The sequence below is a fragment of the Xiphophorus couchianus genome, chromosome 4 (genome assembly GCF_001444195.1).
Source record: "Xiphophorus couchianus chromosome 4, X_couchianus-1.0, whole genome shotgun sequence".
Classification (NCBI taxonomy): domain Eukaryota; kingdom Metazoa; phylum Chordata; class Actinopteri; order Cyprinodontiformes; family Poeciliidae; genus Xiphophorus; species Xiphophorus couchianus.
This window is the reverse complement of record NC_040231.1, coordinates 12,670,988-12,684,942: the sequence shown is the minus strand read 5'-3', so window position 1 is coordinate 12,684,942 and position 13,955 is coordinate 12,670,988. Positions and strand designations below refer to the sequence as shown.

The 13,955-nt window shown below is 34.8% G+C and overlaps 1 protein-coding gene across 3 annotated transcripts; it reads right to left on the bottom strand.

Annotated features, from left to right (window-relative positions):
- Nucleotides 1–533: 533 nt before the first annotated feature.
- On the bottom strand, nt 534–9,740 carry LOC114143507 (phospholipase A2 inhibitor and Ly6/PLAUR domain-containing protein-like). 3 transcript variants are annotated; one of them, XM_028015598.1, is made up of 5 exons: nt 9,668–9,740; nt 9,298–9,414; nt 9,065–9,217; nt 1,070–1,171; nt 534–966 (listed from the first exon to the last, which is right to left on the bottom strand). In XM_028015598.1, exons 1-5 carry the CDS (start codon nt 9,711–9,713, stop codon nt 716–718), a joined length of 669 nt encoding a protein of 222 aa, XP_027871399.1. In that variant the 5' UTR covers nt 9,714–9,740; the 3' UTR covers nt 534–715. The 3 variants fall into 3 exon arrangements, 2 of the variants coding, with proteins under 2 accessions (XP_027871399.1, XP_027871398.1); XM_028015597.1 differs by lacking the exon at nt 9,065–9,217 and adding an exon at nt 1,414–1,566; XR_003595257.1 differs by lacking the exons at nt 9,065–9,217; nt 9,298–9,414; nt 9,668–9,740 and adding exons at nt 1,414–1,566; nt 1,647–1,763.
- Nucleotides 9,741–13,955: the final 4,215 nt, after the last annotated feature.

Sequence of the window (13,955 nt, the reverse complement as noted above, 5' to 3'; positions counted from 1 at the left end):
AGTTCATGTTTTTAAATCATTTCAGTCAATCTTCCTCAGTTGCATCAGATTAAAAAATAAACATTTAGAATCAGAAAAGTACACAGAATTATTTTTTAATGCATTTATTCAGCAGTATTTGTTTTTAGAGAACAACAGCAGTGAAGTATTGAGGATGTTTACAGAATGTTGCTTGGTTTTATCTTAGTGAATTTATAGAGAATCAATAAAAAGAAAAAACAGATTTATTAAATGAATTATGCATAAAAAGAAAACCTGGTAGCAATGCAATTATTTCTATCAGCTAAGAAAGTAAGACAGCTACTTTCTCTCTGAGTCTCTCCAGGTTGAATTTTACGTTCATGTTGGTTAGTTTTCCATTCAAACTCTACAATCTTGGGCTCTGAAAGCTTTTAACTTTTCTTTGATTAATAAAAAGTTTTAATATTAAATCAAAGAAAATGAAACATGTTTATTCCACATCTATAACATCAAGTCATTTTGTTTTTTCAAAACTAAACATTTAGAATCAGATCGGTACTGGACCCAGAATTAAAAAAAATTGTGTTTATTGAGGAAGATTATTTTAGTATAGAACAACAAAGTATAGAGGATGTTGTTGATTATAAAATGTTGCTTAGCTAACCAAGCTATAGAATCAAATAAAAAGAACAGGTTTAGAAAATGAATTGTGATTAAAAAGAAAACATGGCAGCAATTCAGTAGCTTCTGTGAGCTAAGAAAAAAAGATAGAAAACAACAGAGGCACCAACAGGAGCAGCAGGGTGGGACTGGTGCTGCTGGCGCTGCTTTTGCTTCCTGGGCTGATGGTGCTGCTGACGCCGTTGCAGTAGTTGCCCCGGCAGCAGCTAACCTTTGCTCCAGGGTGCTGTGAAGTTAACTGACTCATCACTGAAGAAAAATGATCTGAGCACACCGACTTAGAGGCACATCCCTTCATCATGAAACTTACTCCTACTGCATGTCCTGTGAAAATGAAAATAGTTATGATGCAAGTAACACATTTGTATCTGGTCTTAATGTTCTTGTGATGATAAATATGAAGCATGCAAACATGTTGGCCTTTTACCTGTTACATTAACACAGTAGTTTTCATCCCCTGCACATTTAACGGTTTTCATGCAGTTTTCTTCATCACAGCTGTAGCACTTTTTTCTATTTGGAGTGGAGACTAAAATACAGAGATAGTTATTCAGTTTAAAAGAAATTAAGAATTATTATAATTTTTTCTTAAAAGCTTTAATTTTTTGTCACCAACTTGTTTCTTCTAAAACATGTATATGAAGCTGGAATTACAAAACTAAGTGTATTCTGTTTTTTAATCCAAATCTATAGTTAGTTAAAAAACGTTTGTGAGCACTGTAAATTCAAATTGTGCAAAGTATTGAAAAACATAATCAATGAATTAATTACCAAGTTTTGTGTAGTTAATCTGGGCGTTGCAGAGATCTTCACTGCAGCACTTGCTGTTTTGTACAATTCTGTAATCTCCATAGCTGATAGAGTAATTAAGACACAGATCAAACATAAAGCAATCTTTGGAGTTCCGCTCAGACTTTGAACCACCTGTAATTAAAGAACACAAATTTTAAACTGATGAGTTCCCAAACTAAGAATCATCAACAGGAAACCTCACAAATACGTACCTAAATAATAGCCTTTTGTTGTTACTGAACAACTATAGTTCTTTGAGGAACATTCAGTTGTTTCCTCAGAGCAAGTTCCATATTAGTCAGGTTCACATTTACATTTCAGGTTGTCAGCTAATTAAAACAAAGAGAAAATGAACATTTATTGTCAACAAAAGTATGAAGGAAACTATTATATAGAATTATTTCTAAATGCCAAAATCCTCTTCTTAACCAAGACAAAATGGCTGAATCACATCAGCACAAAATAGAGAGAGGGAAGAAAAAGTTTGAAAGTTTAACAAGAAAAGTAGAAAAGAGATTATTATTGTAAGTTTTAATGGGAGAAAATCTAAATATAATGAAATCACACTAAATAATGCAATGTTAGAATAATATTAATCGTAATCAAAAACTTGCCTTCCGGTAGAAACAGCACCACCAGCACCAAAGTGAAGAGGAACATTTTGCTGATGGATTACAGGATTTCCTTGGAGGGGATCTACTCCCAGTTTTATACCTCCTCTAAATAAGCAGATCCTCCTGTTTGTGACTGGCAGATTTGTAGTGGATACAAAAAGAAGCACAATGAAAAACAGGCCATTTTTTTTTTATCCAATCACAGCGCTCTAATTGAATACAAGGAAATTGCTGTATGATATGAGCTCTTCTGAAAAAATAATTATCTGGTAAAATCCTTGATGTTTGTCTAGATTGTTTTTATAAGTCTGAGTATTTAATTATTGCAGCAAAAAATATTAAAAGTGTCCAAGCCCGCCTTAACGCGTTAGCTTAGCCAACACAAATGCTAGTTGCTCCGTTAATTAAAACAAAGTAGCTATAAAAGCAGCCCGCCTTTACGCGGTAGCTGCTTCAAACGCCTGTTTAACTGAAGAAATGTTTCTTTCCAAGCACTTACCGAGCACAGCGCAGGCCTGTCCTGGTACTGCGGTCAGCGGCGTCTTCCTAGGATCGGTTAAGCGGAGCCAAGCTAGCCTGAATGTGCTGAGGGAGCTTAGCTGTAGTTCTTCACACGGGAAGAAAGCGATAATGAGTTGAGATGTTTTCTCAAGAACAGCCTGCAGACGTTGAACACAAAAACCACATGTGCAGCTCACAGATAAAGAGCTGTTTAGGTGCTAAAAGTCATATTTTATGTATATGTGAGCTTGATGGCTTTCTATAAACTTGGATGCTTTGAACACGTTCATTCTGGACTTCAACGTTAGGAAACTGTGAACTTTATTGAGTTTTTGAAGACAGTTTGTTCATATTTAACTGCAGTTAAAACAATCACCGGTTGAAATCCTGAAAACTCCAAGTGAACAACGGTTCTTTGTGTGATTATGTGCATGTGTACATACAATGATTGCTTTTGAGTATAATAGTATAATTCAAAGCAATTATATGTAGATTTTTGCATACAGGAGGTCAGAAGATGTGGAGGGTTTGCATAGCGATAGGAACTTGAATTTAAACCCAAAATTCAACTTCCTATTTTTCATATCAAGGAGCTAAGTGAAGCATATTACGCTTATCATAAGCACTGCAGTTTCCGCTTCCTGGTTTTTTTTTTTTTTTTGCTGTAATGCGACCTGTAGCTGATAGTCTGAATACAGGTCGCATTTTTTCGAAAGCGACCCAGGCAACTTGTGTATTTGATTCGTATCCGATCTTTTCAAATGTGACCTGAATCTTAAAGGCCGTGTTCATCAGACGTTAACGTCACTGATACTCAACAAATCTCACTAGTCTTTGTAAGCGAGAAGGAAAATAACAACCATGATGGACAATAATGAGGATTAAGTTGTTAATATGCTGCTCCTGTCGGTCAACAACTTCAAAATAACAAGCTTTGCTCCACTGTTAGCATCCATGTTTACTTCCACAAACACTGAGCGCTTTTTCTTATTCTTTAAGGCAGTTGGCAAAACAATGAGCTCTCTCTCTATGTGTGACCTTATTGCGCCCTCTACTGGGCATACGGGACACTTTCTGGTGTATTGCGTTCACAGGAGATTAGGTCGCATTAATTGGGAAATGTGAAAGGTCACAGCAAAAAAATCTGATTTGACAAAAAATCAGAATTGGGTCACTTCAGACTGCAGTGTGAACACAGCCTATATTTTAGGTATATGTGATGTACATATTTAACTTTATAAAGATGGCTTTAACTGATTAATAACTCTAGTTTTGTCTGATTTGTTTCTGTATGAAATGAATATTTAATATGTAACCCATGTTTTATTATTATTTTTTTACCTTGGTCAATTGGCAGTACTGGAAAATGTTTAATACACTTAGTGTTGTCATTCTAGTATGAAGTTAAATTGGGGCCATAAAGTTTGTTCAATAGGAGAAAAAGATTTGAACCTGACAGAAATACTCCAAACTACTTTTCAGATTTAAAAGTTTTTTTTTATTCCAGAGATTTATCATTATTTTTTTTTACAGATTCAAACACAATGACTGCAGTTGTCCAGCTGTCAGTCATGAGTCCATGTCCTTGCCATCTGAGGTCCAGCCACCCAGGCCAAAACAGGGCCAGAAGTTTGAATCTGAAAAAAATGGACATATCTGAAGCTCAAAAATACCTTAAATCTGAAAAGTAGTTTTGAACATGTTCTTAGTTTCAAATGTTATTTTTAAATTTCAAACATTTTTCCCAGTTTCATTTTTTTTCTTCTGAAGAACCTTTGTGGCCCCAATTTAGCTCCATACCTATGCAGATATTTGGGGTGAAACAAGCTGGTGACAATAAAAAAAAGTGAGAACTTTGAAGAAAAAATTGTTATGATTCTGCAGTTCTTTAGACTAGAAGTTCAACCCAAATGGAAAAAAGTTCTTCAGCTGTGAAGGAGAAAACTGCATGAAATCCCTCAACTGTGAAGGGAATGAAAACTCCTGCATCACAGTATCAGGAAAGAGAATATCATGTTTTTACATAATGAGTATTTATCCTGCTAAGACCAGAAACAAACATGTTACTGACAACACAACTTTATTTTCATCTTCACAGTGAATGCAGCAGGAGATGGATCTATTAGATGCAGAACAGTTTAGCTGTTGCCAGGGCGACTACTGCAACAGGACCAGCAGTGCCAGTACGCCCCCTGCTGGTCCTGTTGCTGTCACTGTTATTTTCTGTCTCATGTTCGTAGCTTATAGAAACAACAACATTGCTGCCATGATTTCTTTTTAAGCATGTTTCATTTAATAAGTCTGCTCTTTTTCTTTGAGCTGATTCTCTATAAATTTAGTAAACAAACACCAAAATATATATAAAAAAATCTGATTCTAAATGTTTATTAGCAAAAATATATTTTGTGAAAGATAACATTGAAGCAACATGTGTCAGAGGTATGAATAAACGCAGAAGTTTTTGATCTGTGCCGAATTTATAAAGTGTGAAAATGTGGAGTTAAAGAGTTGTTAGTGCCCCCTGGTGGTGGCTACATCTTACCGCACCTGGTATTACTATATCAGGTGCTTTTGTCACCACCAGGGGGCACTAAAGACTTTTGCATTTTCACACTGTTTAACTCACCACTGACCACTTCTACATGTATTCTTACCTCTGCTGTGATACATTTTTGCTTTAGTATCATCTTTCACATTTTAGCGAAAGAACCAGTAAAAGCTTCCAGCACCTGGTATTCCCAGGCAGTCTCCCATTCAAGTATTAACCAGGCCCGACCCAGACGAAATCGGCGGAGATGGGAAGGAGGCGCATGATGAGGTGATTGACTGAGCAGATGAAAAGAAAAGCATCTTCCAGTTTGAATTTACACCAAGGTTCATCACAGTGCATTTTATGCTTTATGCTTTAATTTTAAAGACTGATGATTACAGCTCACAGATTTTTAAATGAACATGATTCATTGTTGGTCCTTTAGTCTTGCAGAACAGGAAATCTTGTATCCAGTGAAACCAGTTTCCAGCACTTTGCTGCAGTTAGAGAATAAAGCAGAGGTGTGAGCCAAGAGCCATTTCAAGCCATTTGTGACTATAAGCACAAATAATCTGTTTGATCCCCAAAATAACAAAACGATCTGATTTTACAGGAAAAACTGATATAGTTTGAATATTTATTAGCACAGTTCCATGATTACATCTTGCCATGTAGTCTGGTTGTTTATAACAAACTACTAACCTTAGTTAGTAGTTTGAACCTTGAATTAACCAAAACGTATAGAAACAGCAAGTTATTCAATATTCTGTTTATTAAAGAGATCAAACAGAAAATGATAATAGTTTTTACACATTTTAACATAAAATGCTTCACAAATTAAATAAATGTGCATCATCAGAAGCTTTGGACCAATAAGCTGAGGACAAAGCCAGATAGTGTGGATCAACTTGCCTGGAGAATGTTGGCCTCCATCACAGGCAGGAGAAACGTTGGTGTAAAACTTGGCCAGACGTGTTTATATAATAAGTGCAATAAACAAGTTTGCATTGAATTAGATTATGTCTGGCACAAATAGAGGACTTATGCACTAATGACAGGATTAGTGTCCAAAGATCCTCTGAACATTTGGATAAAACATGTTTGATAAATTAATTTATTTAAATTGAGTAAATGTAAAACATTATGTATTTGAAAGTGGTGAGAGTTTTAGATTGTAAAAGGTTAAAGCTGGACGATATTCCCCAAATATTGTCCTGTTGGTATGAAACTCCTACCTTTATTTCATAGAACAGGTGATTATGTAGAAAAAGCTATTTCACTCATAACTCTTTATTTCTTCATGTTTGAGGAGGGATGCAGTTTTTTGACAAAGCAATTATTCATGTGGCAACAGCCATTCAGTTATCTTAAAAAAATCCTTCACTCACACCTAATTTTATTCCCTCTCTCCTTTTATCCCCAGCCTTTCAGTTCATGTTTTTAAATCATTTCAGTCAATCTTCCTCAGTTGCATCAGATTAAAAAATAAACATTTAGAATCAGAAGCTCGAAGCTGCCCGGAGGATCCAACGAAAGGTTCCTCTTTTGCACCCACCTTTTATAAGGTTTATCCACCCCCCTGGTGCGCCTGCTGTCTGCTTAGACAGATGATCTCATATCCATCACTGTCTTACAGACATTTCCTGATGTCTGAGCTAATGTCTCAGGGTTGCTCAACCTCCTGTGTCCATTGCCTGCACGACATTTTCTAAATAAAGCATTGATCATCTCTTCTCTCCTGTTAGTTCCCCTTTTTCCCTTCCTTTCACCTTTCACCTACCATCTACCTCCAACATATCAGTGATGTTTAATTGCAGTTACAACCTTTTACACCATTTCAAGTTCAATGTCAAAATCACATTTATATCACATTTATTTTCTTTAGCTTCTCTGATTTAGCATTCATTTATAATTTTATAACCATAACTTATATCACATTTATTTTCTTCAGCTTCTCTGATCTATCATTCATTTATGATTTTATAACCATAACTTATTAGTTACTCTTATTATGATCTTAATGTGAGTTATTACAGATGTTTTTTCTGAAAAGAAACCAAGAATAATACATGATTCTAATTATTTACTACTAAAGTTACAGTTACTTGTTTTTCTTGTAAGTGTTCCCACAAATATAAGTGTAAGTATTATTACAAGTAAACCAATATTAATATAAGTATTTTACTTTGAATCTTATCCAATTACTAATAATGTTTAGATTTCATTCTTTAAAACTTTCATGCTTTAAAATAGTCTCAGCTATTTTTATAAATCTGCAGGCTGGAAACTTCCTCTTTTTCCAGGAAACCTGCTTTTCCTGTTTAATGACTCTCTCTGACTGACTATGATTTCTTATGATTAGATAGAAAAAAGTAGAATTAAAGCAAAGTTTGCATGAGACAAAAACAACACACACAACCAGATTTATTTTATTGACACTTAAGTCTACTGTTGGGCCTTGATGTCACTTGAGTGATTCATTTTAAAGATAACTTTATTTATTATTACTGTTAAACTAACTTCATTGACACTTAAGTCTACTGTTGGGCCTTGATGTCACTTGAGTGATTCATTTTAAAGATAACTTTATTTATTATTACTGTTAAACTAACTTTATTGACACTTAAGTCTACTGCTGGGCCTTGATGTCACTTGAGTGATTCATTTTAAAGATAACTTTATTTATTATTACTGTTAAACTAAAATCTCCAGCATGGGGAAGTGGGATGAGCTCGGATTTTCTTGACAGGATGTTTACAGAATTTTGCTTGGTTTTGTCTTAGTGAATTTATAGAGAATCAATGAAAAGAAAAAGAACAGATTTATTAAATGAATTATGCATAAAAAGAAAACCTGGTAGCAATGCAATTATTTCTATCAGCTAAGAAAGTAAGACAGCTACTTTCTCTCTGAGTCTCTCCAGGTTGAATTTTACATTCATGTTGGTTAGTTTTCCATTCAAACTCTACAATCTTGGGCTCTGAAAGCTTTTAACTTTTCTTTGATTAATAAAAAGTTTAAATATTAAATCAAAGAAAATGAAACATGTTTATTCCACATCTATAACTTCAAGTCATTTTATTTTTTCAAAACTAAACATTTAGAATCAGATCGGTACTGGACCCAGAATAAGAAAAAATTGTGTTTATTGAGGAAGATTATTTTAGTATAGAACAAAAAAGTATAGAGGATGTTGTTGATTACGTGAACCCTCACTATGTTCACCTTTCACGGTCTCGCTGCTTCGCGGATTTGCATTGTGTTCTGCATTCTGATTGGCTAAACTGTCTCTGCGCTTCTTCTCTACCTGTGTGTCAATAACTTTGCGGTTTAATATATACACGTACGTAAAACAGCTTGCCAGATTTAACATAATCGATGGTGGCATGTCGGTTTATAACAATTATTTTGCCCAGAAGAAAAAAGAGCAACAACAACAACCGATAACTATGTTCTTCTCTCGAAAAAACACACCTGCACCGCGGGCTTTAGAAGAAGAAACCGCTGCAGAGCGGAGTCAGGATGCAGCGGCTCAGTCAGGAGGAGCAGTGAAATACAAGTGAATCACTATTTGTCCAACTGCACTTTGTATTTTTGTTCATAATCATTTTTTCCCCGTTCTAATCCAATGACTCGGGTCGCGGTGGGCGGTGCTAATCTCCGCAATTTGACGCCTTCACTTCTATTGGTGATTAAATTGATTATTTTACAGTACAGTAGTTATTTATAATAAAAAAAAGGAAAAACGTTTATACAGTACTTTTATTTGTTAAAAATGCTTGGCCCTGTAAAAAAGGTTTTGTTCTTTGCTTTAATTTTTTGTCACCAACTTGTTTCTCCTAAAACATGTATATGAAGCTGGAATTACAAAACTAAGTGTATTCTGTTATTTAATCCAAATCTATAGTTAGTTAAAAAACGTTTGTGAGCACTGTAAATTCAAATTGTGCAAAGTATTGAAAAACATAATCAATGAATTAATTACCAAGTTTTGTGTAGTTAATCTGGGCGTTGCAGAGATCTTCACTGCAGCACTTGCTGTTTTGTACAACTCTGTAATCTCCATAGTTGACAGAGAAGTTAATACACAGTTCAGACGTAATGCAACCTTTGTAGTTGCGCTCAAACTTTGCACCACCTGTAATTAAAGAACACAAATTTTAAAGTGATGAGTTCCCAAACTAAATGTCATCAACTGGGAACCTCACAAATACGTACCTACAAGTGTGACTTCTGTTGCTACTAAACAACTATAGTTCTGTGAGGAACATTCAGTTGTTTCTGCAGAGCATATCATGTAGGGGCCAGGTACACATTTACATTTCAGGGTGTCAGCTAATTAAAACAAAGAGAAAATGAACATTATTACATTTTTTCTAAATAACAAAATCCTCGTCTTAACCAAGACAAAATGGCTGAATCACATCAGCACAAAATAGAGAGAGGGAAGAAAAAATTTCAAAGGTTTAACAAGACAAACAGAAATTAGATTATTATTGTAGTTTTTAATGGGAGAAAATCTAAATTTAATGAAATCACACTAAATATTAAAATGTTAGAATAATATTAATCGTAATCGAAAACTTGCCTTCCGGTAGAAACAGCACCACGAGCACCAAAGTGAAGAGGAACATTTTGCTGGTGGATCACAAATTGAGTGATAATTTTCTCAATTGAAAATATATATTGAAAGTTTTTCTGGGAGGGGATCTACTCTCAGTTTTACACCTCCTCTAACTAAGCAGATCCTCCTGGTTGTGATTGGCAGATTCATAATGTATGTAAAAAGAAGCACACTACTAGCCAATCAAAACAGGCCTTACTGTTATCACAGTACTCTAATCTAAGGAAATTGTTATATGACATGATCCTCAGAAATGAATTGTTTGATGTTTGTTCAGATTCTTTTTATAAGTGTGATGAAAATAAAGTACAGTATTTATTTATGTATTGTAAAAGAAAATGTTAAATGTGTCTGTTTGGTCCCACAGACCAAGATCCAGCATCCCTTACAGTTTAAGAAATGTTTATAAGAAATCTACAATAACTATCTGTCAGACACTTACAAACTACAATTAGGTGTTCATAATCAGAGAGACCAACCTTTACCTGACACTACAATGCTGTGAAAATTCCTATGTATCTAATTTCTATAAAATAAATGAAAATAAAAAAGGGAATTGAACCACATTTACTGATTTTACATATTTGTCAATCAATTTTATATGATTTAGTTCCTTTGAGTTTAACAGTAATTTCAACATGGACCCCCCCCCCCCCACACACACACAGTGAGAGAGAGAGAGAGAGAGAGAGGTATTAGAAAGTTTGATTGATAAATGAAAGTCTTTGGCGCTCGGACCCAGGAGAAAGACATTGCGCTGGTAACTGCTGTCAGAGAAAATGAGCCGTTTTGTAAGAAGATTAAAGACGTCTTTCTCCCTTGGGCCCTGACACTGGTGGAGGAGAGGATGCTGAAGACTGAATGGACATTGAAGAAACCATGAGCTGAAGGCTGAGGAGGGGTGGAGGAAGGTTGAAGCTCAGCCAACGAGCAGAAGCCGATGAACAGCTGGACCTTATCAAGGGAGCGACGCCTGATGATTGGAGGAGGAGACCATCACCGCTAGGTTGGAATCGAGGCGCATGACGACATTCGTGGCTGAGCAGGTGAGATGAACAGAATCTTCCAGGTTGAATTTATGCCTAGGTTTCATTTCAGGCAGTAATTGCATTTCATTAGGCAAAAAATGGGCCTCAATCACTTTCTGACAGGAGAAAAAACATATTTTTGGCATTTTAATGGCATGACAGAACACATTAAACAGTGCATGTACATTGCATAAAACTAACCGTGGTTCAAATTTCCAAATTTATATAAATTAATAGAACCCTACAGCTAAAAAACAATCAGCAAAAATCTTTCATTATTATATATGGAGTTAAATTCATCATAGGACAGTGGTTCTAAATCCGAGAAAGCTTAGTGCAGGTAACCCGAAAAGAGCACTTTAACACGTGATGTCACTCTTTAAAGCTCGCCCCGCCATGATGGACATCAAAACAACCAACGTGCTCCTGTAAAGCCTGTCAAAAACCGCACATTCAATAATATCTCTTCTATGTAGTTGATTTTTCAGTGAAAATGGTCATAGGATGCTGTGTGGTCGGCTGCACAAATAGATAAGGGGGAAAACCCAAACTTGCTCTTGTCCTTGTCCTTATTGTAACTTTCAACGAGATAAAATATGGTGACGATGGATAGCAGCCGTCATTCAAAATGACTGTCAGTCATTTTTTTGCAATATCTTTGTAATAAAAAGTTTTCATTATTTCATATTCCTTAAAAAACATGTTATTTAATTGGTGTGATGGCGAAGCCGCTGGCAGGAGTTCACCCCACTCCTCTTCTGCTGTTGTTGTGTCCTTGGGCCACTTAACTTCATGTTTTGGTCCATCTGATAACAATGTAATTCTTAAATGTAGAGAATGAGACTCCTGGTTCACCCATTTTCCCTTCTTTGCACCACCCAGGTCTGGTCACCAGGACCCGACCAAAACCTCTCAGTGTCATTACCTTCAGAAATAATGAGAGTTGGTTAAGAATAAAACAAGCTTTAATGTTTTATTGTGTCTTCTTTCACCGTCACCAACATGTTTCTCATCACTAGAGCTAACATTAAGCTGCAGGCTGTTTATGCCTTTTGGTTCGTCTTTCACCAAATTTACAAACTTCATCTTGGCGTTCCCACATCACAGTGACGGTCCAATCCATGTCAGAAATACATTTTATGTTTGATCTCTTTTATTAAGCAAAACAGCAACAGGATATTCATATTGTTTAATATGAAATAAGATTTCTTTATGAATAACTTGCTGCTTCCATAGCTTTTGGATAATTCAAGTTTCAAACTATTGCAAAGATAAACAACATGGCGAGGATGATGAAGGTACAGAACATTGTAATAAATCCTGTATGCTTTTAAAAACAACATGAACCTGAAAAGAAATAGACCACAGAATACTTACTTACACTTATCTAGCCTGAACTGGAGTATCTACTTTGTATACTTTGGTTTAACATTATTAAATTCTTTTTCTTCTTTTTCTCTTTCCTTTGGTTTGTTATTTTGTTTGCATTTCCTTTTAATTCATGTAAAAGACTTTGAATTGCCTTGTTGCTGAAAATGTTATATATTAATAAAATTACCTTACCTCTTTCATAATTTGAAAGTAATTTAGACTTTGACCAGCAAAGGTCCCATTTGTTACAAATAAAACTGACATTTTTTGTTAGATATCAGGCCCTGAGACATTTGTCCACAGGTGACATTAACTTTTTAATTACCTTTACAGCTTTCCAAAGACTGCCAGGATTAGAATGAGTCTTCAGTTGTCTTCAACGTTATGATGGTTCAACGTTCCCATAATAAATATACCTGTATAATTATTTGAACAGATGAATGTGGCTCTTTCAAGTATCAGTTAATTGTTCCCATGGATGAACCAGACTTATGCAGCTGCACGTTTCTCTTCCTGATACTTTGACTGATTTTTTCTGAGCTTCTCATCGTGTCAAACTAGAAATCAGTGTGTTTTAGATGTGGCCTTAAATTAACAGGTGTGACTCCAAATAACTGAAATGTGTCAGTCAATCAATCTGAGGTTTGTGGAAGGAAACCCACAACGTTTTTACCCAAGTCAGAGACAGTTATCTGTGATACTGACCAAATGTATGTAAACTTTTGAATAGGAGGAAAGTTACAAAACAATTTCTAAAAACTGTTTTTGCCAAGTTTTCTGGCATTTTACAAATAGAAATAACTTCAGTAATTCTGACATAAAACAAGAGAGTTTTAGTCTGATTTAACTTCAGATGTGATAAAAAATATATGTTGTTGTTTGTAAATATCTGGTTGTAACTTTACGTGTTAAATTATTCAAAATTGAAAACCTTTTCCTCCATGTGGAACATAATTTCCTCTATATGAAAATAGTTTTCCACATGGAGGAAATAAGGTTAAAACCACATGTCTACAAATGTCTCTGTGCCTAATATCTAACAGAAAACCTCAGTTTAGTTTGTCACACGCAAATTTGTTATAGTAAACAAACAAGCTCTTGTTTACTATTTTATTAATTTTCTATGCAAAATTAAGAAGCAAAAAAAAAAAACAAAACTGTTGAAATGAGTATTTTAAATGTGCTTGATCAAAATGTAAAAATGATTTTATTGTGACTATTCACTTCATTTTAGTGCCAAAAACTAAATATTTCTAGAAAAAAATATACGGAAACTGGTGTATTTTTAATGTTCTTCTGATTTGATTTTTAAATAATTCATAAAATTCATTTTGTTGTAAATTGATAAAGATGGCCAATATATTTCCAGAAATATACTGAAACAAATCTCACACCTTGAAATTCACCATTATAACAAGTTTTCTAATGGACTCAGGCTCTAGAGGCCGCGTCCTCCCTAAACGTCTCATTGGTCTCTTGAACATTGAGACAAATGTATCAACATTTATCAGCATATTTTCAAGACTGTGCTGAGGATTTTTACCCATCATGTTGCGTGTGAATATTGTAGACAAGGAAATTACAATTTTAATAAACGTTGATGAGGCGAAGCAGCCAGGATACATCGTTACACTGATACACAGAATCAGAGGAGTTTCTGATGGTGCAAAACATTTGTTTCATTTGTGAAGCATTTTATGTTGAAATATCTAAAAACTGTTGTTATTTGATCTCTTCTATTAAACAAAACAAGATATTCATGTTGTTCAACATGAAATAAGATTTTTCTTTATGAATAACTTGCTGTTTCTATAACTTTTGGATAATTCAAGTTTCAAACTATTGCAAAGACA

Bases quoted from the DNA above. Each gene is read 5' to 3' on its own strand.
- LOC114143507 (XM_028015598.1), bottom strand. From the start codon at position 9,713: ATGTTCCTCTTCACTTTGGTGCTCGTGGTGCTGTTTCTACCGGAAG. The intron at 9,415-9,667 runs GCAAGTTTTCGA...TGTTTTAATTAG, and splicing joins GGTGCTGTTTCTACCGGAAG to CTGACACCCTGAAATGTAAA. The intron at 967-1,069 runs GTAAAAGGCCAA...TCATTTTCACAG, and splicing joins CTACTGTGTTAATGTAACAG to GACATGCAGTAGGAGTAAGT.